Consider the following 26,601-nt stretch of genomic DNA (forward strand, 5'->3'; position numbering starts at 1 on the left):
GTTAGTTGTACTCTCTGAAAAGTCCCGGGTCAGATTCGTCGCTGAACCCAGGTCAGATTTGACTTGACACTGTTCCGGGTCGAATTGACGTTACGTGTATAAATGACACTTTTTTCCAACGTCAAAACGCCACTTTTTTTGTCTCAGAAACTGACACTTTTGGGTCAAAATTGCCCGTGACATTTTGAGCCGGAAGTGCCAGTCAAATCTGACCTGGATCCGGGTCGAAATTGACCCTGTGTTGGCCGTGTCAAGACTATGAACGAACTCGGGTTATAACTATATAGATTGGCCAAAGAAAGAAAAAAAGAGCACACACGTACATTTTACAGATAGGTTTGCTTAAAGCCAAATTGTAATTTGCTTAAAACATGTACTTCTGCATTTTTGTTTGTTTGTGACTACATGTACATGTATTTGCCAATTGGCTGGGATATCCCACGAAAGTCTTTGGACTTATTTCCAGTGTGGTCCCTTGGTATAGAAGATAAGGAAGAAAATTACAGTTTTATTCGTAGTTCAAGTTGACTGGTAATTATATCAGTTATTGATTTGCCAAACAAAATTATTGAAAGAGTATGTTCCTTATAGCAGTTCCATAAAATTGGGCCCTGGGTATTACAAGCACTTTGCGTATGGGGAGGACACAGCGAACTTGAACTAACTACGCCTTAATCTAGCAGAGCTTCCATAAAACTGCACCAACAATTTTATACCAAAAAATCAAGTCGAGACCTTACTGTTGTAAGAGGCCTATGTCTAGTCTCTCGTAAAGTTAAAAAAGGGTGTTTTTATAAGCGCCTTATATCCACAAACCCCGCGGCTACTGTGCTTGCTTTGGAGACTATTTTCCTTGCCAGTGTTTAGGAAAGAAATAATTCATTTTAGATATCTCGATCGGCGATATTTTTTCTCTGTCGGTCTTTAATCCCTTGTAATCGCCGTGTTCACCCGGGGGCACGACCTATACTGCTTCTATACAAAGCTCAGGCGCGGGTGAGTTCCGGTTTGTAGTACGAAAGGATAGAGAGTTGGTATGGAATCTCATTTTTTTTTAGCGTCGAAGTTCTTTGGCTTTGGGTGCTATGCAGCATGGGTTGTGTGTAGCGCTGGTCCCGGCGCCTTTTTCAACTATAATTATATTGGCTCCACTGGTCTATAGTTACAATTCCCTTCGAGACCATATTCATACTTCTGCCGGCGACTTCTCCCCCCCCAAATGAAAGTTAGTTTGTAATGTTTTTAATTTTAACCCTCTTTTCCCTGAAGCATAAGGTACAGGGTGAGTCAAAAAGAAAGTGACCGAAATTGAATAATAATTTTTAAACATTTGGCTTGCTCCATTTCATAAAAAAAATAGGGATAAAGTACATCTTATTGACTTTTAACTGTGAACATTTCTCCCCCCAAATATTAAAATTTAGTTTTTAATGTTTTTAACCCTCTTTTCCCTGAAGCATAAGGCACAGGGTGAGTCAAAAAGAAAGTGACCGATTTGGAAAAATAATTTTTAAATAATTGGCTTGCTCCATTTCATAAAAAAATAGGGGTAAAGTACATATTATTATTGACTTTTAACTGTAGAAATTTCACGTAATTAGCATAAAAAGATCACAAAACTCGGTTGTCCACCACTGATCATTTACCGTTCTACGAAACGATGAATACCCATTGAGTACAATGAAACATTCACATTTTCCCACCTCGATGAATGAACGAGAACTTGCAAAGGAAAACATGCAAAAATCGCCATCAATATTTCAGAAAAAAGAGTTGACTTGTTCCTCATATTTAAAACACAAAATCTGACAGTAAAAATGATGTTTCAGTCTTGATTTCAATTATTAAAAGCTCATTTGTATTTCAATGCTTGTGTATTATGTGTGATTCTCACTCAGCTCAATAGCTTCTAATGACATTCCATGGACAGCTATAAAAATTGTTTCTTTTAGTAAAACATGCTTAACTTCTAATAACATGGATCAATTTCAGTAGTTCTATTTTTGGGATGAGTGGAAGAACATGCTCTTATAAGACAAACTTCCATTGGTGTATCAAATTTGATTGCTTTTAAAGATTTTTTTTAAAATCTGGGTTAGGCCTACTTTCTTTTTGACTCACCTTGTGTTTCATTAACATTTCAATCATCATGGTTTCAAGAAGAAATTTACCTAAAAAGATTACACCCTTAAGTTTGGAAGGGCTGTTTTTGGATTTTATCTTGTGAATTGATCGATGGTATTATATATTTGTATTTCTTTGTTTATGACAATCCCGGAAGTCATGTCTGTCTGCTTTTCCGATTCTCAAGTTGACGTAAAAGTAGAAGAAAGTTGAAGCAAAATGAAAATAGAAGTGAAGAGAATGGAAATGGAAGTGTATCACTACTGAAGTTAAAAAAACACATTGCAAAACGACATAATCATAGAGCTCAAATAAAGTTTTTTTGCCAAGCTGATCGTAAATTTAACCTTAAGATTGTGAATCTCCAACCTAACTCCCCTAACCCCTTAGACAGTTTGACAGAAACCTTCCCAATTCCTCCAAAACCTATCGTTGTTTGGAAACCATGGGGATGCAATGTTATAGTGCCTGTGCATTCCTAGATTCCTAAATCGAATCCTGGAAAATCCTTCAACATGTCCAGATGGATATTCAGTTAAGTCCGGGTCAAGACTATAGAAAGATAGTGAGAAACTATTCCTGCTTACTGATGTTTTGTAACTGCTAAGCAGTGATCTTGTAAAATACCCCCCCCCCCCATCCTGACGTTAACGAATTCAGGCTCTTGCGGTATTCCACTTGACACCATTCTTGGCTCCTCCGTGCAAATCAAATTTCCGAGCAGCGGTGGCTGTGCCTTTCCGCCGAGGATTAAAGCCAAGGTGTCCCAAGGGCTGTGAGCCGATGACAGGTCCCCGAACGGAACCGGTACTTGTTACAAAGCCAAATTGAAGAAGGCTACAAGGTCGGTGGTGGAAAAAAGTACATGGAATCATCCAGCACGACTTGAATTACACTTGGAAAAACCTCAAAATGACTACTTTTAAAGCAACGTCCCTAGTATACGCAGTGACTGCCACTAGTGTGAAATAGTTTTCTATTTCACCACTATACGCCTACTCACGAGAACTAGTACAAGACAAGGCGCATGCGCGCTTCTATCCGCGCGCGTGAGGGCGTAACGACGCCATTTTGGGGGTACAAACGGACCGGAATCCCAGACTATTGACATAATCTATTATAATTTTTATGTTGTCAGTCTCTAATTTTTAGATTGAAGGAAATTTGGTAAATTGCTTCAACAAAGGTGATATTTCTATTATGTGCCCAGATAATGGCATCCTCGGAGCGCCCTCATTTATGGCCTGCTACAGTGGCCTATTATGGCCATGGTGGGCGTGCTCACATTATTTAATAAATAAACTTGATGAACAACATTTGGCAAGCTTTTCTACCGAATGAGAAGATACGAATTTGTTTTTTAAAAAATTGGATGAATGTGGGGGTACAATTTGACCCCCAGCCTTTTTTGTGTTTGGAATTGCATAAAAAGGCAGATTATGTGTTTTCTCAATTATTTGGAAAGAAGTTTTTTTAAAGGGTAAATTCACCCAAGTGATGACTAAAGACTGACATGTTCTCCTTTTTGCACGTGATTCATCGTGGCACCGGTAATGATTGAGTAGAAATCTAATTGATTATGTTTTTTCTTGTCTGCATTTTGTTTTAAAAATGCGCATGATTCTGCGCTCGTTCCCAGATCATCCAACTTCTGAATTCGCAGCGATCTTGCAAAAGTTGCAGCCCGCGCAAAGTACACCACCTGCCTCCATAAATATCCACTGCTGTTTTGAAATTTTGCCCTCTGCGGAATATCATAAGGAAATTTCCAATATTTTTTTTTCCAATTTCATTTCTCGAATGTTTGGTGCTGCGGTTGCATAAAAATAAATAATATATTCTCGGTATTTTTATGGCTCTTTTTATGGGGTGCCGTGGGAGAGATTTCCACGGCACCTGACGGCGGCCGTAAAACAATTCTGACTGTTTTGTTTTTATTCCGGCCGGTATGTTTATAAGAAAAATATGTTTAAACTTGTGAACCTTTGGCACAAATACAAATTGAGGTTTCCTTCGATTTGGGGAACAAATTGGATCAGAAATTGGTGCTTTGTTTCATTTTGGCACCATCGGTTGCACACAAAAATATGTTATATTTGATATGTAGTACGCTTTTGTAATGCGATGAATACATCTCTATCAGACTGAACAGAACACAACTGCAATTTTCGAAAATACATACATACATACATCCACACCCATACTCGGGTTGTCTTGTTTTACTATACTCATGAGGACCTGCCCCTTTCCTTCTTTAATTTCCTTTTGTTTGTACTACTAACTATCCTCGACAGCTTCCGAAAGGTTTGTACACGAAATTTTCCCGAGGACTAGTGCCCAGGTCCTCGGGCATCGTCGGGCCCATTGTTATCGCACACATCCCATTGTCCCAAGTCCTCAGTCGTTTGGAAAACCTGTACACACATGTAAACACCTTCAATCGTGAACTGGACCCCTATTGTCCCTCTTTTGCTTGTACTTCTAACTTTTCAGGAAGACCTCCCATATGTTTTGTACACGATCGTAAACTGTGGACCTTCGGTGAACTGTGGACCCTATTGTCTACTATTGTTCAACGTCCCCTATTGAATGTATAAACAAACTCATACATACAAAATCGAGAATTCCACCAGGAAACTTCATTCCTAATTCGGCATACTAGACTTGAGTCATAAGTCCATTGTCCACAGATATAACAACGGTCGAAACACTCGCGCAGGAATGCGTGCTCGGCTTTGTGTCAACACTGGGTTTTTGTCACAACTGCGCGCAGAGTTTCAACATCTCTGCCTTGTGGGGGAGATAGGGGAAATATTTGGGTGAATTGTGCCTTTGATGATACAAGCATGGACGTTGGCACACAGTCAGAGTTTGTCATGGGACAGATATTTGGCTATAGGACCACCGAAGATTTGTCCTTTGAAAAAATATCAGTAGAATAACAAGCAATTTTCAAATTTTCAACATGGCTGCCATTGCTTCTTATTGTGTCCATATTTTTGTCTTAAAATATCTTTCTCGTGACAACCCCATCACCTATCTGCCGTACTATTTTAGGTACAGCGAAGGTGAGGATTTTTTGTGTGTCGTAGACTTTGGCTTTCGACAGACATGAGCAAGGAATTTCAATTGTTGCCTTTCTACAAATGCTTGGAAATCAGTTGCCTGGGTGATTTTGACGATCCGCTCGTTCGAGTAGACAAATCCCCAGTCGATGTCCTCCTCAGCTTCTTCCTCTTCTTCGAACTCCACCACGTGGTCGGATTGAGACCAGATATGGCTTCGTCTCTGGTTCCATGCAGATGTTTAATGCTCCAACCGAATAAAATAATATACTCCTACATTGGCCACTTTTTTCCATGATCAAATTTTTCGTCAGTTGCTAAATATTGACCAGGCATTGAGTCGGTGCACAGTACAGGCGGATCTGGGGGCAAGCCGTGGTTTTGAAAACGACTGTGGCTGGACCTCTGTCAGTGGCACTGATCCACACTCGTAGCCTTGGTCTCAAGTTTAACCCGCACGTTCAAGTTAAACTTTTCAGAAGTTTACTCACTTCAGAACAATAGTGCCCCAGAGGGCCAGCCAAGTGTGCTCTTCCTAACTCTATGTTTGTACCATGGAGCTAGGTACAGACTGACTGACTAGACTGACTGTCGCTTGCGACTGAGACTGATTGTAGACTGCTGAAGAGGACCGGGCAGTGTTATCGTATAGGATTACCCCGTAACGTCAATGAATGGATTAAAGCCTTACCGATGTGTACACTCGTCACCCGGTGCATATGAAAAGACTTCCAGTGATTAACCATTCTGAATCGATTGAATATCATTTTGTGCGCTCTGGGAACCAGCTTTACTATATGCCTGCTTTGTCTTGTTCTGCAGTTTAGCTGGTACTCTGCATTGCTTTTTGTACGCATACAGGTGAAGGTAAAATTTTCAATTTCTGAGAGCGAAGTTGAAATACCAAACTGGCTTACTTAAGTCTCAGACTTAAACTTTAAAAAGGTCTTGGACGATGATTCGGGGGACTGCAGTTTGAAATGGGCCTAAGTTCGGGGCTGTATACCTTTGGTGTTCTAGTCGAATGCACGTTCACTGACTAACGTCCGTGGATGTTACTCAAGATATCTGTCTGCCGTAGCGTAGATAGGTTATTACAGCATTGTGCATGTCGTTATTTGAAGACACTGCTATGACCTCCGTAAATCGTCAATATATCAGACTGTTTGATGCTCATCTCCGATAAATCACATAGATTGGCTGGGTCAGCGGGGAGATAGCGGAGACAGCCTTGGGGCTCTGGCGACTTCATCCCCCGCCCGTAGCATCTCCTGTCGCCCGCTCAAACGAGAGCGAAGGACTCCGGAGTTATGGACAATTAAATGATATCAGTAATGTGAGCAATGACAAGAATCACTGGATCTTTTGCTCATCCCGCCCCGGCGTTCAAGGTGATACGGCAACGGTTATAGACAATTAGACGCCCCGGGGAGAAGGCTAGCCTCCACTGCAGCTGGAGAAGGAGACTATAGCGAGTGCATCTAAAGACGCTGTCAAGGTCTCGGTGGATAAGACAATTTGATGATAATTGCGCAGAGATTTCATACACGTATCTGTTTGTGGCACGCGAGTGTTGTAAATACAATTCTGCCAAAAGATATCCTATTTCTGTACATAAATAGACACAAGTTTTCCTATCATGTATTAATCGATTTAGCTATTTTCGATCGATATTATACGAAATATTCGATCGATTGATAATCGATTTTTTAAATGCAGTGAGCCACAATTCGTGCACACTTACTACATGACCACGTCATGCAACCCTCTGTCAATGGCATTTCCCAGCTCTTGAAGAAAATATTTAGACCCAAAACTAAAGTTCTCTATTTCATTTTAAAAATCAATAATATGAAAGTATTTGTCGGATTTTGAAAATGAAATAGGGAACTAAAGGTTTGAAATTGGTTGATTCTAAAACCCTGCCGACCTACTTTTGGCAGCGGTTCGCACATGATGCAAAACGGGTCTGATGGATATAGCGTTAATAATGTGCAAACTATACTCCGGGGCAAAACCGAGACCGATTTTGTTCCCTGTTCGTTTATTTATCCACTGCTATAGCCGGCTTTCACCCAACATTTCTTTTTAGGCAGCTGTCAAACTCGGGCATCCGTTTACTTGCTATGTCTCCTAAAATGGCAGATTTTTTTGTCACGTCATCCATTAAAAAAAATAAAAGAGCAAGAAAACACCGATTTATGGTTTGATAAGCCGTAGGTTTGGGGTTTGGTTTTTATGATGGGAAACACAAAAAAAATCTTCGGGTTGTGTGAGCAGCGCCGGTGTATATAGCTGGGAGGCATTGATCTAACTTGTCGTCAGGCTGTCGCCAGTTCGGCTAGGCCGGTCCGCTTTGGTGAGTCTTGCTGCTCCCAGCGGACCGCCATGAGATCACCGGCCGAACAAACCGCGTCAAGCGCCCGTGTGCCACTGCCAGAGCTTCGCTTGCCTCGGCTCTCGCGTGTGTTGACATTCCTCATCAATGCAACATTATTATTTTTCCCGCGTATACAAGTGGGGGGATGTAAGAATGGTTCTGCCCTTGACTAGCGCCGGGCTGACGGTCTAGGCGTTCCGTGCTATTCAACTCGACATGTTTGATTTTCTACCCCGGGTTTGTTCCGACCGGCTCGCGTGGCCGTTGGCGCTTACATTGCACGCGATACTGGCGCGACGGGGATTTCGGAACTGGCGCGCATGCGTTGGTGGTTCGCAGCTCCGTCAACACTTCGTCCCTTTGTGCCCGGTTGCCGCGTTATTAAAAAAAAAAGCAACTTTACGGAATTTGAGAAGAAATTGGATAATATTAACTGCTTTCTTAAGGGGTTTGATGTAATCTGTGACAACCCCTACACAACTGAACCGTATTCACTGGCAAGGACAATGCGTTGAGACGTACAAAGGGGTCTGGAATAATTGTTGAAGTGAACTGGCGTCTATACTTTTGTGAAACTAAGGAAATCGAAATTCACAAACTTCTAAAAGTATTCTACACATCCTGTAAGCATAGAGTAAATTCCCAGGTCGCTTGTAACGGTACATTTTTATGACATTATTAGTTGTGATAAATCGCAGCGATCCGGAGTAGAGAAAAAGAAATCGCCTTCCCCATTACATACAAAGTGCTGTTTTGTTTCTTACTGCCCGTGTCGTGTTACTATAAGGCAGGTATATTATTATATAGAAACATTGACCTGGAAAAGAAACTATCGATCCTGACCTTGCTCAGAGTGAAGATACCTTGGTTCGAGATACCTTGTGAAATTAGCCTGCCTGAAATGGTTCCGATCGGAGCGAAGAAAACAAAAATTGAAGATGGTTTTAAACATGCTCGATGGGAAATATCTCGGAAGCTGCGGGCCAACGAATTCGTGTTCATGCATGAGTCACGTCATTGTGCCATGTAATTTCTGGAAGGAGTAGTGTTTTGAGTATAACAAAATCAGGTTTTTGACCCCAGTGGCCCCATGATTACCCTTGACCCCAGTTTGGTCATGTGACATGTTGGTGCTGGGCTACTGATAGGCCTACTTTTGACAAAGTTTGGTTGAAATCGGTCAAAATATGTAGGAGCAATATACAACGTCAACGTTTGTTACTAATCATTGAGGAAGAAATCCATGTATACTAACCAACTAACGGAGAAACATGATGACTTATTGAGCTGCTATCCCGTATATGAGCAACTGGTAGCAACGGACTCCACTGAATTATGAAGAGACCAAAAAATTGTGCGTATGATTTCTCTGTTTCTCAAAATGCAGAGTAAACACATTTCAATAGCATAGTTGTTTGCACCTTTCATAAGACTTTTATCAATTTTGTTGCTTCAAACGAAAAAAAAATGATCATGTTGCCCGTAACCCGCAAAACCTATAAAGCCACACCAGCCCCGCCAGTCTCGTGTTCTGATATCATATCGGCGACAGCGATACATTTCCAGGAACTTCCTTTCAAAAAACATTGCAGTTGGCATCACTTCAAGTGAAGAAAGAAAATGACAGCGATTTTATTTTGCCCGTTTGACGGCTCGAATCATATAATTTAGTCACCGAGACGCTACAAGGTCAGCCTCGGGAGAATCGCGCTGTCTCCCGGGGGAGGTTGAATCAAGGCGCCCCGCTATAACCTGTCTCTAGTCGCCGTACTAATTAAGCCCCCATGTTTCGGGTAATTAATGACCCATGTTTTATAGCGCTGTCGGATAGAACCAAACAAGCCATGTTTTTTTCTCTCTGTGTGCTCTGAGTAATAAGAGGGATTCTGGTAACGAGCCAGTGAATTATGACTGGGAAGGAAGCGGTGATCGCTGGCCACACGAGTTTTAAATATAGTTTGCTCTCTCATAATGAACCACATTTGATGGAGAGAAAAAAAAATCAGCGTTATTTCAATGTAGGCATGCAGGTTAATAAACGAACAATCTTCCTTGCACTTTTAACAGCTGTTTATTAACTAAAAATTATAAACGCAAGTGTGTAATTTTATCCAGATGATTTGAAGCTTGATTTTTTTGGGAGTGAACTTGATATGGTCAGCCAAGAGAACTAACCGTTACAATGTATGACTTTGTCACCGTGACACACGGTCGCTAAATTGCCGTGTCATGCTGTAGGCATTCAGAAACTGTTGCAGAAGTTTCTTTGCAATCCTCCATAGTTTGTTCACTTTTGAAATTTAGATTTAGTGTCTGTCTGTATCTTGCAGTGGACGACTCATTGAGGGCGCTTCGTGGTTCACCATTATTTTCCACAGTCCACCCTGACTGATTTGTTTCAGTCGAAGGGTTCTTGTTTCGTCTTTTCGAAACCTCGATTCGGTCTCGGTTCGGCTCTCCCGAACTCGGGAGAACTGCGGCTCGGGAAAACAGGGGCGGATCCAGGAATTTTCGCGGGGGCGGGGGGGGGGGTACATCAGCAAAAAAAGCCTGAAAATGTACACAGGTTTTTTTCGCCTGTAAAAGTTGTCCCATGTTTTGTTTTCTTTCACGAGCATCGCAAGCATCAAATCCGATAACAAAACATGATGCCAAAGTGGAGAGTATTCCCAAGTGGTTTAGACATTGATCGGGCCCTTAAATGATTCTGAAGCCGGAGGTGCAGCCGAAGCCGGGGAGGAAGCCTGGATTTCGGAAACTCCCAGTGATCTAATGACTATTGTTCTAAAAAAAACCCCCAAAAACAAAACAAGTCGAACCAGCTGCGCATAGTGTATACGCAACCGGCTCACCCCAAAAAACTGGATACTTTGTTAGCGCATGAAGGTGTAGTCAACGAATAACTTTTTAGCCGAAGTTTAGGCATATCAGCACTAGAAACAATTTTAATTGCTCTGGGACATCTGAAAGATGAACATTGCAGCGAAGCCGAGGGTGCAACGTGATCTCGTTGCACTCGACACATGACCATTACATTCCAGACCAATGAAATATATGTTCCAATACCCGATATAACACTGTATTTTTGTTTATTACGATAAAACATTCGATAAGTAGGAAACAAGTCAATTTTATTTTACGCAAAAAGATCCAACACATCTGTCTCGATATCTATGCGTCACATCCTGCAAGAGTCAACCCAAGTCACCCCGATGGCGCCAATATCTAAGATAACGGTCAAATGTAGTCAGAGAGGGTTCTCATTGATGGCTTAAAGGGGGCGTGTAAAGGTGGACAGAGTTTCTCGGAAGCGCCACCGTGCGGGAGCGTCAGTGTTGTAGTACTCGTACTCGTACTCGGTACTCGTACTCGAGTACTACTCGAGTACTTTTTTTGGAGCACTCGTACTCGAATGTCAAAGTACTCGTACTCGAAATGACAGTACTCGTACTCGGGCAGCAAAGTACTCGTACTCGACATGTCGAAATTGTACTCTCGTACTCGAAAAGCAGTACTCGGGGGAAACAATGGTACACAGCTTCACTTACCATGGCCTTATTTTATCGATACTTTCAGTTTGAAATGGTTGATTGCCTTGTAGAATCGAGATTTCCTGATTTTCCTATGTGCACGTCCGGACAAACACATTTAACAGCTAGCCGTGAGGGGGTCTGTAGATCGGTCTGACTGGGCCTGGGCCAATTACGCACAATGAACCATTTGCCGTATGGCCGTATTCGGAAATGCGAGTACTCGTACTCGGAAGTACTCGTACTCGTTCTCGTACTCGTTCTCGTACTCGTACTCGGAAGTACAAGTACTCGTATTCGGAGTCCCGTTCTTGTACTCGGAGGTACAAGTACTCGTACTCGGACTCGTACTCGGCAACCTAAGCACTCGGCAGAACTCGGTACTCGGAAAAAAGTACTCGACTACAACACTGGAGCGTGATGAGATTACTACGGTGCTGGCTTTAGCTTCTTCATAGGCGCATGCTCGCACATGCTTAGATTGTTTCTTTTTCATTTGAGTTCAATGCAGCCTTTCTTCTCTTTGTAACCTCATGATCCACAGAGACAATCATTTTTAGGCTGGCACGTTTAGTCTCCTCCTAAAGGCGCACACATTTCTCCCTTCGTTAGAGCCACATATTTGTCGAATTCGGAATAAATGTTAGGGGCCTTGGTGGCGGAAATGTTTCCTGCGCTCCATAAATTTCCTCCAACCGCAGCCGTCAAAGTGCCGGAATGTTCCCCGCGATCGTCGCACAGATTGCGCGCTGTGTTGCGAGGCCGCGGCGCAGTCAATTAATAAATGTCCTCCGTCATAATACGGCAAGATTCTTGGTGGTAAAAAAAGAACATACACATTTCCTCTGCCTGGTCTCCCCTTCAGCGTAAACCCTGGTCATTAATTACCGATATTGCTGCGATAATTGGCCACAAAGGTGATGTACTGCGACGCAGGGTGCCGGGGCGGGCAAACTGTGACCGGCGAGCGCGCGCCGCGGGGACGGGGGACAAGGAATTCGAAACCCGGCGGAGTTTGTTGCTCTCTTTCGCTTCTGTCTCCTTGGCCGCTTGGCCTTTTTGACGGGCCAAAGTTGACTGATCTTGGGCGCTAATTGCTGAGGGTTTCGCTGGGGTAGGTGCGGGGTGACTGATTAGGAATGTGTTGGAGATTTTGACGTGGTTTTGCTCCTGCAGATAGGAAGGAGAGGGAGGGGGTACAAAACCGTAACTTCGGTTCAAGATGTTATGGTTGTCAATAATTCCTCCCGAGTGAACACTTCTTTCCTTGGAAGTAATTTTATGATGAGTATAATGGCAGTATTACTTCAAGCACTGTAAAATATGTTTACGAGGATTTTAATACACAATCTTATAAAAACAAATCGCTCTTTCCACAACGTGTAGGCCTGCCGTTTCTTTAGTGATTAATTCAAACTTTGTCTCGTGTGATACCATTAACTCTGTGGTACCGCCTTGACTTTGCTCCGGTCTGAATAATTTGTTTCTTCTTACAATAACAGCGAGCTGTGTATAGAGTGTATCATTTAGCGATATTTCAAGCAGGTTTGGCAGCCTTTGCGGCCGAACTATGCGGTGAGGTTTACATTGGCGTAAAACAATCACCAGGGTCAACTCAATTTAAACATATTTGCCGGGCCATTTACAAACGGGCAGGTTCGTGTTTTATGAGGACGGTGGTACGATGAGCGCTAGCGCGTCAGGAGGAAGCATGCCGTGGGAGGCCACGGCACGCCCGACCCGGGGCAATCCATCTCCTCGGTACGTCCGTCGCCGAGCTCGTTTCGCGGTGAAGAAAATAAAAATCGATGACACGGCTATTAAACATCGCACGGTCTAAAACATTCGTTATATCTCCTTGACGCATTTGGGCCTCACCCATCTGTAAAAAAAAACTGGGTTGCGCTTGTAAACAATGCCAGAGACGTACGTGTGGGCTTCGTCAAGTTTTGTCCGCGACAGTTTCAACAGCTCGTTGAATCACTCGCCAAAAAAGCTGATAAATTGAGGAAGTTCAAAAGTCCTTTCCACAAGTCCGTGGGTGATTGTTCCCCATCCAAATCCCTCACCGTGCCATGCCTAGCGGCTGACGGGACACGCGCCCGCTCACCAGGCGTAGGCCTTTCAGAAAGGTCACGCCGTTGAAATAATAATGATCGCATTAAAAGTTTCTGCCTTGCTCTTTTGCCCTGCAAAAATGTTGCATGGCAAATCGATTTGGGGACGTAATTATTTGACAGTCAGTATCATTACATTGGCAAATAATGTGAAGAAGTGTATTGACGATTGTGCAAGGAAAGTCTGTTCATTTCATGCAGTATTTCAAACGGCATATGTTGCAGTTGGTATATACGTCCTATAACTTTGAGTGTTCTGAATCCGTTCCTTCGTTGCGCTTGCACTCGGCATGATCATGCCGACACACAACGTGTGCGCTCGTGAATACCATTAAAATGCAGACCAGAAAATTGCCATAGGCCTAGAAAGGGGAAATATGTACAACTCCCGGAGGTGTTCCACAAACCTTCTGAATAATTTGTGTGTTAACCAGTAACCTTTTACTGATTTTCCCCTTCAACTGTAAAAGAAGTAATGAGGCCCTTCGTTATACTTTCTTTTGTTTGTAAACATTGGCGTAATTTTATATGGGCTGCCGCAAGCGCATAAATTGAAGCCGTGGTTGGCAACATATCTTTCCAAAAAAAGGCCTCATAACGCCATCAATACTTAGCAAAAAGGTAGGAATTATTTCGTAGCTTTGTTGACAACGTTGTATTTCCAACAATCAAATTATGTTTTTGGTTATCTGTAATAACTCTTCTTCATTTTTGCAGTGTTGGACCTTCCATAGTTTTGCAGCCCAAGGTTGGCAACATTTGCAGTTTGCCAACAAGCGTATAAAGGTCTATTAAGAAAAATGATACCGCCATTTTTGAAAAATTATCCTGCCATTTTGAAAAAAAGTAAGATCCTTACTCTGGTGTGAAATAAAGACAGGCACCATTGCCTTGGACTCACCAGTGGGTGCCAGCGAAATAGGTACCTGAGAGCGCAACGCAAAATATCCGTTACTGTTATAGCGTGTATTTATCGGACCTCTGTTGACCTGTGTTGACCTTTTGACCTGTGTTGACAGGACTTGGGCCAGGGCGGCACCCGGGTAGACCCCCGTGGGAGTTGGCTGTCGTTCGTCCAGCACTCCTCCAGGCTCTCCGAGGGCAGCAGCAACAGCAAGAAGTGCGAGAAGAAGAAGAAGAAGAAACGGGAGAGAGAAGACCCGGGCAACTCCAGGAAGCTGGTAAGCTTGGCCCGACTTGGAATCGGGGACCAATTGCTGACTCTACACCAATCGTCGCTAAAATCTCAGTCAAAAAAAAATTATGGCAACGCCCACCGATGAGCAAAGACAATGAGTAGAATATAATAAACATTATGCGTATAGCGGCCATCTTAGAGGGAATCTTTTATTATTTTAATTGAATCATTTCAGTAATATTAAAAGTGGATGCACAAAAGGTTCACTCGTATGCATGCATATCCCAGCAAAACAAAGGCACTGCCCTCTAAGATGGCTGCCTACGCAGAAGGTCTATAAAGCCCAGATTCCCTTGAACGGATCCGGTTTTGACTCAAGAGGGGGTTTATCTCACTATTGGGGTGGGCTAGCAGGTATTATGTGAACTTTTCCCCCTGTTAGTTTCCTTTTTGCGGGCCAAGGGAGTTAAAGCCAAACCCACCCCTACTGAATTCCTAGTTTACTGAATTTTGGCTCAAATCACTATAGTGTGCATTTCGCGCCTAAATTGATCTCTTTCACAATTTCACTGCTAGAAGTTGAAGTGCAAGCTGTATTTTGATACCAGTGCTTACTGGAACGCCAGTTAAATGTTCTACCTGGCTTTATACAGCAGACCTAAGTAACAAATGAAAACTCACAGGCATGTGTCAGGCTATGGGTCCATTAGAAGGTAAAAGAGACTGAATTTCATAAGAAGCTTGTAGTCACATACGTCACCGGTGCTGTGGTCAGTAATGCGGAATGGTACCCCACCACAAGTCGCCAGAGGAACTTTTGAGTAAAAACCTTCTTGTATTAACTTTTGTTTAACAAATACTGCAGTTGAAATCCATAGGAATGGTCAACACGGTCATTCACACAATATTTGCACGATAGATCAAAATAATAATATATCAAATAAAGGGAAACGCTTGCCTTTTGTACTACACACGAAAACTAAAGGCAAAGACGCCCTCCGATTTCGTGGGATCATGTCACGTGTTGTTGTTTGTCGCCACCAAGCGGTGAATGAGTCAGTCGCGGTATATAAATAGTATACGTGTTGTATGATTTATTTTTCTCATCTCAGTCACCTGCACCCCTTCAGACGATCGAAATCGAAAACAATGACTTCTTTTTCGTTCAGTGTTGCCATTCTAAACCCTTTTGTTCCACTAATCCCCTCGGTATCATCTGACGTGATTATCATTTCTGTCATGGCTCCTCAGTCAGTCTCTCACCCGGGTTTTTTTGACGGAAATATTCAATTTGGCGCGGGCCCGTTAATAGCGCGCACAAGTCTACGGAGACACGGGGTGACCCCGGTTGTGTATTTTTGGAGGCGAGAAAGTGAGGGGCCCAGGGGCTTACCGAAGGCGGAAGCCTCTTAAGTAGCGACAACATTGTCTAGTCCTCGGGATCGTTAAAACAAGTAAGAGATTCCGCTGCTTGAGACACGTTAAGCCAGGGCCTAGTGAGTGACGGCCCAGGAGGGGGCGGGGTATCCAACTCACTGGAAGGGGTGTCAAGATTTTTGTATGGTCGCCTTCAGCCCCTCACCATTGTCTCTAAATGTTTTCAAGATGCAAAATCATGTCAACACTCGGTTGATAATCTTTCCCTTCTTTTCATTTTTGTTGGAGTGATCGCATGAAATTGGGTGACATTCCTGTGCTACATGGTGACCACTCTTAAAGGGCCCATGCAATGTAATTTGTTTAATGCAATCCTTGAAAATGCACCTTTGTGTCCCATAATCTCTATTTTAATGTCTCGTTTTGCCATTTCAAGGGTACTTTGGTGCCTTTTTGTTTTTTATGCTGATGCAAATTTCCATATTCATGAGCAAAAGTGTGATTTCAGGCAGAAACCTCAATGTTGCAACTAGTTTCAGCACTGAAAGTTGTCAGAATTTTGGATATTTCGCCGTCGTTAATTTTCTTTTCTTTAGTGATTCGTTGTTGTAATCAATACATGGCAGTAAGCCAATGAGCGAACGTTTCTCTCAAACGTTTTCCATGAACAAATGTTTGGGTTCACAATTTGAACAGAAAACATGAACAATGTCTTCCTGAAATGACATCACAGCAACAGCGCCCTCGGTTGTCCGTAAAAGCATTGACAGTTTATAATGTTTCAAGATGTGCACTTTTCAATAAAATTAACCCAAAGGGAGTCAAATATTTTTCACACATCTTAGAGGATTAAAAAGTTGCATAAACTATCTTTCTATAAAGAAATACTCACTTCATGGGCCCTTTAAAAGCAGCCGTGGAGAAACTCGCCATGTTGACGAACCCCTCCATTCCATTGCAAAATGGAGCCACATTATGAGACCGGGACTAGTTGCTAACATTTGTCGGTGTTGTACCCTCTTCACTAATAGACAATACTTATTTGCCTGTTCACCATACTAACATTTTACCCCGTGAAAAAAGGGGTTTCTAGAATCCTTGAACTGTACCAATAGCCACACCCAAATTTGTTGACGCGCATTACGATGACTCTGCAGCTATAGCTCAGAATCTCCCTCAAAGTTTTAATTCCATCTTCCTCGGAACAACAAGAAGAATTGAACCGATAAAGAAAAATCGTGGATTAGATCACGATCGTGATCTTATATCTGTCTGTGTCTGGTTTAACCCTATTATTAAACGGATACAAGAGCTATCCTAAACAACCCCAGCCTCGGGTTATGTCGTTCGCCGGGCAACGCCCGCCTGTCGCATCTATTTCTGGGTCGTTCTCATTTGAGATTATAAGTTCCTTTAATTCTATTAAAGTGATAAGGACAGAGTCGGACATCATCGCAACGCGTTATTCGGTCGCACAGAGCCTTTGTGTGTTTTCCATTGATACTTTAGGAACATTTAAAGGGAATGTACAGCATTTGCACACATCAAAAACAAAACTACCAAATTATACTGGACTGTTAATGAATGACAGTCTAAAGCATCCTGTAAACTCATGGCACCTGGCGTGCTGACATTTTCAAGAAAAGTGGTATTTTTGTATCAATTTCCAATGCTGGTCGGACGGCCAGCGTTGGTGGACACAAGTTGATGTGGTGGACACAAGATGTAGTTGACACAAGTTGAAGACGCTGTTTGGATAGGCAAGATTCTGATGTGTTTGCCGAAATCGATCTACATAGTGCAAACAGCGCCCTCCTATTGTGTCCGCAATTATAAAAAAAAAAAAACCGAAAAAAGACCCAGGTCCGATTGTATTGAAGCTTGGTAGATGCACCCAGCATGTGTTTGTAGTCAGCAGATTGAACAAAAAATGTGTTATCAGACAGCCGAGATCTGAGGGGAAGGGTGGAATTTCCGTCCCACCCCGACTTTGATAACGTAAAAACGGTTCTCTTTAAGTTTAAGTCGGCTCGTCTTGTATTTTTCGACATTTTTTTCAGCCTTTAACTTCGGGCAATCTTTTTAAAACTTCACAATGTTCAACGACGTGTACCGTCGAGCATTGCAACTCTTTCGGAGCGCGAAATTCTCATTCTATTTTTTGGTGTCGCCACTTTCAGATCTCGATACAGATCATTGAGTCGCTTTCGCAATCGCGTGGAAAAGGGTGCAGATAAATCGGCCTTTGGATAATAATTACATAGACAAGGGCAACACTGGGTCGGTGAAAGATTTATCGTCGGTCTGTCATGGAATGTGCCACCAAAAACAACAACATCACACCTCCCTGATACCTCTCATATACAGCTGAACACGCCCCACGCCGAACGCCCTTCGTTGTCTGACCCGTACGGGATATTGCACATATCTCGCGCGCGACGGCGTGTTCTTTGACACCATAAACTTCCGCGGCAGCCACGGCCGCGATGATAGATGCACGTGGCCCCGTAAAAACAACGGGGGCCGCTGGGAAGTCGAATTAAGAGCCAATTAATAAAGCTGACAACCGCGTCCGCTGATGCAATGATTTCATCTGCTGCTAGAGGAGGACGGCCTTTGCGCTCGCTAGCATTATATAGACCTTGCAGCCACTATTTCAGACATGTTCCCCTGTATCCAATAGCAGTACTGAATGACGTTAATTTTTTTTTGGTGCAAGAAGGAACCCGACTATTTTTCCTGCCAGCCTCGCTTTGGTTACATCGATTGGAATGGGAAAAAAATCAAATGGCTGCAACATGATATTGACAGTTCAGAAGAATCGACCCGTTTGCGAGTCGGCCATCTTGAATCGAAAGCGAGGCAAACAATGCATATGTTTTAAGAGAGGGGGAACAAAAGTCAAGATAAAGAAATGAAGATATAGACATTGATATGAACCGTAATTTTCCCATGGTGAATAATTCAAATTGTTGAATAACAAGCCATCATTTTTTGCCCGAGATGAAAAAAAAGTGTTTTATGTTTAATTAACTGAAGAAAATTCATTGATTTAACAATGGCCGGTACTGAGAAGCGCCCTCTCTCGAAAAAAAATAATACATGTATTGACCTCCTATTTTTGTCCCCTTTATTTTGTCCAGTCTGAGGTTGTACCCACCGGGTTGGTGGGCCCCCAAGGGCCGCCTGGCCCGCCAGGCCCGCCCGGCACACAGCTGTCAAAAGAGGAACTACTCGAAGAATTCAGGGATCTTATAAAAGGTAAGACATACATTGTATTCTCCGTTTTTTAAGACACACTAGACAGTTTATAGTCAATGGCATATTCGAAACATCGGCATCGTATCCAGTTCGGCTTCGGCCAGAAGCCTCCAAGCAGTTAGTAGCATTCCGTATTTGACGTAATTCAATGAAGTTAAACTTTCACGATCTATATGTTTTCTTGTTGCCGGAGCAGGACATGGAAACATTATCGAAATTGATTTTCCATTCAACGGGCTTAAAGTCAATTGAAGCCACAGCTGGATACAGGCCGAGGTTTCGTAAGCGCCAAAATGAAGATCAGACAATGCCTTTTTTAACAGCATGTGATCAAAAGAGGGCAGTATATCAATATTTATAGTACAGGTTTTAAACTGTGATTACTTTGTTTTTCTGCAGAGGCCGCGGAAAGACGGGCCCAGATTATAGTTCAAGAGAAAGTAAGTAAAAACCTGAGCCTTACCCTTCGAAAATCTAAGAATGACTCTTCATAAAACTGATTCCCTGATAACATGAAAATCGAACTTTTAATTGAGCCAAAAAAAAAAAGTCGCTCCAAAAATTGTAAGTGATTCTGCAAACAAAGTGCATGCAATTTATTGTTGAATGTTTTATGCTCCATTTATTTCTGGTAATGTATACGGGCACCGATTTCTAAAAACTTTCAAAACGGTACAGTAAGGTGGACATTTAAAACATCAAATTAAAGCTTTCTGTTTCACTTTCTGTTCTGTAGATTTGGAATATATTATGTAATATTCACACGGTTTCTATCCAACCTCTCATTTCCAAATCGAAATATGTTCCCCGGCCTTGATCCGAGCAAGGGCCAACGATTGCCTTAAGTCGAAAACGCAGGACTGTTCTAAAATGACTATACCCAGCATGATGTGTGACAGAGGGGTACCCCCCCATCTCCGATACCCTATACACACCCTAGACTATTGTTACCTATAACCACCAGGTATCTCAAAAAAAAAAATCCTGAGATTCTGGTAGCGCAATGACCAACACAATTAGGAGGGGGAGGGGTTCCCTCTGTCACATATCCTGCTACATTATTCAAACTTAACATGGTTTGAGGGTGGACAGTCGATATTCACTCCCCGAGGTATTGGAAGTTGACAAACTAGTTCCCGAGGCGTCTACTTTGTCAACTTCCAATGCCGAGGGGAGCTAATATCGACTGTCCACCCGAAATAAACCATGTTATTATTTGTTTTACTATACCCCATACATATTCAGCTGCCGATTTTTTCTTTCGATGCAGTATGCAACTCAAACAAAATCATCGGAGAAACTTGTCCAGCTCACCAAACGAATATTTATAATGATCCTCTATACCTGCGATGGGAAAAAAAATCCCTAATGATAATCCCTATTTCCAAAAGGATAACAAACCTCGCAAGCCCCCCAAAAGAATACCACCCCGTTTCGGAAATGCTCTTTCCAGAAGAGTGAAAAGAAAACCAGATCGGATTTTACGCTGAGGGTATTTATGCCCGGAGTTTGTAAAGATCGGGCCGGCAGAGAGCAGCTGCCCTTTAAGCTGTCACACCTGTCTACAAAATGTAGGCCGGGATCTGGATTAGAGGTTAATCCCGCGGCCTAATCCAAAACTAATCCTCTTTTCGTCGCCGACACGCCTTCCTGAAGCCGTAGGAATTTCGACGGTATAGTTCCGCGCATTCCTTTGGCCTCTGTTATTATTTTTTTTGGCAGAAGGTTGTGGCTCCATGCAGCCACTGTGCGAAATTGATGAGAAAAATCGTGAATTTCCACGATAAAAACAATTTTTTTATTTTGTAAAACACAATTCTTAAACCATCAAACCCTGACAGTGTTGTACGTGTACATTCAAAGTAAAGATGCTCAAACTGCAGCAAAAACGTTTGGGAAACGGAAGATTTACTTCTTTATCATTTTGCCATTCTAACTGATGTCCTTACTCCCCCAGTGCCCAAGTTGCGTTGCCAATACCAGCCAAGTGTGGCTGCTCACAGTGAACGATGACATATTGATGCCGCACCTGCCCATAGCGTTCCACTGTAAGCTCAGAGGGGGTGTGGACGTACCAAAGAAGAGCCTGATCGAAGTCTCGAATTTTCAAACTGTAAGTATTAAGAAAAAAGGATCACGTGCCCGACATTACATTAATTATACTGTTCACCATGGGACGTTGTTCACCCAACTGTTGAAAAATTTCCAGTAAGTTTTTAAATAAATGTTTCACGAAGCCGTAGCGGACTTTCGAACAACGCCAAGTGTTTGTGTTTAAAAAAATACACATTTTCAAATTACAATTCTATTTCTTAGCATAGGAAAAGTTTTGAGATTGAATGCACGCTCACCTAAGTGTGTAAACACCTTCAATCGGGGACCCCCTATTGTCCCTCTTTTGTTTGTACTCTAACTTTTTAGGAAGACCTCTAATATGTTATACACGATCATCAATTGTGGACCTTCGGGAATTGTGGAGTGTGGACCTATTGTCCTCTTTTGTTCAACGTCCCCTATTTAATGCAAAAACAAACTCACACACAGTCGTGTTTTACATAACTCCTGGGGACAAACAATTGTCTTTTCCTTTGTCCCTGTAATATAACACTCTTCCGCACGATCGAGGACCTTTTTCAATAAAAGATGAAAGATCGAGGTGAACAAAGAATCTCTTGTTCTCCCTTTGTCTGTCGGTCCTCGGGATGTTTGTATATAGTGGACGCCCACAAGCGATGAAATAAGTTTCGATTTGATTTTGCATGAAGATTTTTAATCCTGTTCTTTGAGCAAAAAACAATATCATTCATGGGATATGATGACTCATTTATGACAGCCGTTCTCGGATGGTTCGTTCCGGCGGGGCGACGGGATGGACGTACGGTCGGGTCGCTTCACCGCACCGCGGGCCGCCATCTACCAGTTCTCGGCAAACCTGCACATCCACCACCCGGTGTCGTCCAAGCGGATCGAGGAGCTACGCCACCGGGACAATCTACGGCTGCTCATCTGCATCAACTCGCTCTGCCAACGGCACACGTAAGTCCCTCAATAGACCTTGTTTCACGAGGAAGCCATGTCGATCGTGTTCCCTGAATCTGTTTTATAAATTGTAAACTGTTGAATGAGATGGTGCCAGACTCAAGCCTCACTTTCAATTAATTTTCATGTGTGGCTTTTATCATTAGGGTGTATTTAATGACAAATTTTAACTTATTTATATGAGCAGACTGGTATTAATTTGAAGTGAACTTTTATTTCATTGCCCTCATCTCTACTCGCAAATCCCCAAAATGAAGAGTTTACCTCGCCTACAATTTAATATGGCCAACTCGTGAATAAAATACATTAGCCTTTTTGCGGATGGTGGATAAAATAGGCAGTGCGCTAGTGGGTAGATTTGGGTAAAGACAAACGAGTTTTATCCAAAACGAATAGGGCCAACCTATTTCGTCAACCATAATTATCTCAAAAAAATGCTAATAGTCTCATCAAAACGTTAGTGGGACTTAGAAACATCAGCTTTTCTTCCACGTACACACTTATGTAAAATACTACTGTTTTGCTCGCGTAAAAACATTCATTGAACCCGTGTTACAGGTTCACCAAGAAAGAATTTTTGTTTTGATCGCTGGTATGTCTTTCACACGCAACGCCTTATGAAGTAGAATTCTATTTTGACTTTCTTCTTTTCTCGATAGGTCCCTCGAGTATATATCCGGACTGGAGAGTAACAGCAGGGTGTTCACCGTCAACCTTTCCGGCTTACTGCAGCTAGAGGTAGGCAGGGTACCAGACGTCATTACAGACGCCATCTCCTAAGGTTACAGATCAAATGTTAATTCAGTTGCAATAGAGCCTTAAAGTAAAAAGTCTTGGGGCGAACTTCTGGATCTCTCGCGCGGCCCGCCTATGGGCATTTTACACGGGGTTGCCCTATCACCTGCTGTAAGTTTTGATGATTTCTAACCGTAATCACCCCAAGAAACATTCATGTTGGAATTTTATCTTGGTGTTCCTGAGGAAAAAAATGTTAAGAAATAACTTGGAGTTTGGTGAAAACGAATTTTACTTTAATACAACCTTTCACATGCGGCTTTTTCGTTCCTAGGTCTCCTTGTTCGTTCACGTTTGCTTTCACATCGCGTACTTGCGCGAGAACAATAATTTATAACGACGAGAATATTTATCTACTTACAGCCGATGGATTCTAGATTTAGTTGGGCTGGCTTGCATGCAGTCCTCATCAGCGGTCATTACATATTTTTGTTTGTAAATGCTAATGAGTCCTTAAAGTTTGTTTAAAAAAATGTATATCCCCAAAGACATTAGTCTCCTATTTAAGTTCCAGTTTTCACCCATCCCAATGACCGCCACAAAACTATTTCATAAATGTTCATCTTCGTCGTACGAGTACACCGAGTTCCACTAGTCCACAGATATTTTAGATTTTCGGAAATGAGAGGTCTTTTTTGGCGCGATATTTCTCTGTCGCGTCAGGCGATTTTTCAGTTTCCATAAATTGACATTCTAGTTACAATTTTAAAAAAGGCCTTTTTTTCCAGGATAATTTTCGTAAGAAATTGCACAATCTTTTATAATTTCTCACGTTAACTTTCCTATTCCAGGGGTCCGGAAGCGCGCCACCAGGGGTGAACTTTCAGGCTCTGTAAACACCAACGATAAATCCCCTCACTTACTAATTCAATCTAGAGAGATTTTTTGGTCCAATTTCATGCAACATCCTCAGAAAACATTGAAACATAAATTATGTAGGTATACGTTACAAACCTAAGATCCCGTCTGTCTGTAACCCGGGCTCCGCTATCGTCGTTACATCCCCATGGTTCGTTCGAGAAATATGATCGTATTTCATTTTTGTGTCATATATGTTTCTTGTCCACAGGCCGGTCAGTATGCTTCGATCTACGTGGATAACAGTTCAGTGCAGAGGATCACAGTACAGGCCGGATCTGATTTTACAGGACTGCTCATGGGTGTCTAGCACCCTCTCACGCTCTTCTTTGGACATTTTGGCCCAACGGACTGGTTAATTTCCGCACACTGGGGTCTCAGCTGTTCAGCAATACTGGTAGGCACTAGTTATGGTGCCGTGGATTTCGTACGCTAATTAGGGCATGTGGCAACTATTACGTGCTCCGATTGGACCAAGGATTATTCATTATTAGTCACGTGATTCAGTCGCACCGGACTCCAGGAAAGCCAGTTGTATGTTAAGACTACTACTGCAAATAGTAGTCTTGATTCCTGTCTGGGCATTTAACACTTTGTTAAATGCACAAAAAAACTAACCAGAATATTGGTTCGACGACTGGCGAGTTCAATTTCATATTTTGCTTTAAGCACGGTGCTGTCCCTTGGTTGTTGACCAGCATTTGGTTTTGAGTCTAGCTTCGCAATGACAGAAACCCTTCAGTATAATGACAGTGCTTAGGCGCAATTAACAAACGGGTGGAGATATATCTGATCTTAAACATGTGAACTCATCAACAAAACTGGTTGGGTTTATTGCCCACACAAAAAAATACGTGATATGACCTCGAGTCGAGACCTAAAAGGAACCTGCTTCTTCTTCTTTTAATAGTGTAAATAACGTGTACCATGTAAATAAATGGAAAATTACCTTGTAGAATTTAGTTCAACGAAAACTGTTATGATTTGAAAACACTGCCAGCGAAAGAAAAAGTGACTATTTTAAATCAGTGTTCGCGTATTATTGTTCCTTTTTTGTTATTCAGCGGCCCTACAGTATTAAACGAAGAAACAAATCCATGTACTTAAATAAAAATCAGTGTACGCTATATTTGTGAACTTCAACTGCAGAAAAGTTGAAGTAATGTGAATATTTTGGAAAAAAAATATTACGAAATATTTATTTCCACGATTTTTCTGGTTTCATTGTTTTTTTTTTATGAAACTTAAACATTGAAATGAAACTCAGATCGAAACCTTATTTGTGTGGTTTTGAAAAATGTGAAGTAAATTGTTATTTCATTTATTTATTTCAACTGTACAGCGGATTAAAAATACTTTGCGTCTTGCAAAAGTTCTAGAAAATGAATAATATTTCGCGGAAGGTCTTCTAAATTTTATTTTATTTTCGTTTTTTGAAGAAATTATTTATCGCTGTGAAGTTGTCACTCAGTTTGTTTTCTGCTGAAACAGATTTTCATTTTGGCTGAACATAATAGTTTAAAAGAACTAAATAAATATATAAATGAAATTTGATTATTGGTCCTGTTAAACTTATATAAAATGCCCCCAAAGATTTTGATGTTTAAATAATTACGCTTGAACATGTATTGAAATGTATAAAACTTAACGATAATTTGTATTTACACCTTTGTCCGATACTGCCATTTTAAAATGACCTAGTATTTTACGTGTACGTCAGCATGTTTTGTTATATATTTCATTATTGTATGCCCTTTCTTTAAGTGTCATATTTATACTTTATTCTTGAAGAGTCGCTCGACGCATCTCCAAAAGGAAGCCGAAATAATATAATGAACAAAATTTGCCACCCAAATAATAACTACAGGGTGAGTAAAAAACCCAATGAAGTTCTGCATGCAGCGCTTTAAAAGTCTAGGATATAAAAGCCCAATTAATAAGCTTTCTTATAGTACAAGAATAATTCAAATCACTCTTCAAGTTACGGAATTTTGGACACAAACACCGTTTTAAGGTTCTGTCTACGGATCACATTAAAGGTAAGTGTTTTTTTTTTCCAGCAAACCCAGTGAATTGTTTTCGTTTGGCTGAAAGAACGATAACCATTTTTGGTGATCCGTGGACAGAAGTTTAAAACTGTGTTTGTGTTTAAAATACAGTAACTTGAAAAGTACATGAGTGATTTAAATGAGTCTTGTACTAAAAGAAAGCTTATTAATTTGGCTTTCATTACCTAGATTTTGAAGTGCTACATGAAGAACGTCCTGCCAATGGGGTTTCCTTTTTCTTTTCTTTTTTAACTCACTCTGTATGCAGATTAATTGCACCAGTGCTTGTGAAATGTATTTTTTTAAGCAGCTGCTGAAAAGTAAAAGGAAAACAAAGAAAGTGAAAAGAAAACAAAAAACAGCTGAAGATACTTGGTGTGCGTCCGATGAAATAGACTTGCAAGTTTATCCAACATTATTGGAGTACATGTACATGTACTAGCATGTTCGAAGTTGCAAACTTATTGATTTAAAAAGGACGTCGTTGCGTTCCAAGGTGGTTTTTCCCCTTTTACTGAAACTTTTTACCCAATCTGTTTCACGTGATCACTCAATTTCCTTCAAGTCTGCACTTTTTTCCAGAAATATTTATTGAAATAAGGTGTTCATTTGTGCAGCAAAACAGGCAATTGCCACTAAAAGTCAGTCGTCGCCGGCGCACAGAGCGTTTAGAAAACTGTATTATTTTATGGGGAAAATGTAGATAAGTATTATTTAATTGTTTCAGATCGACACATTGTTATTCCTTAAAGAGGCTTATACATTGGCATGCATTATTATAACGATGTGATTGTCAAGTTAGCTTTTTTTACGTCACCATACTGAGTTAAACTATAATATTGAGATAGATCTGACTAATGTCATTGAAA

At 41.7% G+C, this 26,601-nt stretch overlaps 1 protein-coding gene across 1 annotated transcript in view; it reads left to right on the plus strand.

Annotated features, from left to right (window-relative positions):
- The window catches only part of LOC119732292 (adipolin-like), a 57,501-nt gene extending 31,937 nt beyond the window's left edge, over positions 1-25,564 (plus strand). Inside the window, exons 2-8 of the mRNA XM_038205751.1 lie at positions 14,236-14,397; positions 18,875-18,992; positions 19,392-19,432; positions 20,950-21,105; positions 21,826-22,028; positions 22,691-22,769; positions 23,896-25,564. Coding sequence (XP_038061679.1) covers positions 14,236-14,397; positions 18,875-18,992; positions 19,392-19,432; positions 20,950-21,105; positions 21,826-22,028; positions 22,691-22,769; positions 23,896-23,994 — 858 coding nt within the window. The 3' untranslated portion in view covers positions 23,995-25,564. The remainder of the gene's footprint in view (positions 1-14,235; positions 14,398-18,874; positions 18,993-19,391; positions 19,433-20,949; positions 21,106-21,825; positions 22,029-22,690; positions 22,770-23,895) is intronic.
- The last annotated feature ends 1,037 nt before the right edge of the window (positions 25,565-26,601 follow it).

The sequence above is a fragment of the Patiria miniata genome, unplaced genomic scaffold (assembly GCF_015706575.1).
Source record: "Patiria miniata isolate m_02_andy unplaced genomic scaffold, ASM1570657v1 HiC_scaffold_24, whole genome shotgun sequence".
Taxonomy (NCBI): Eukaryota; Metazoa; Echinodermata; class Asteroidea; order Valvatida; family Asterinidae; genus Patiria; species Patiria miniata.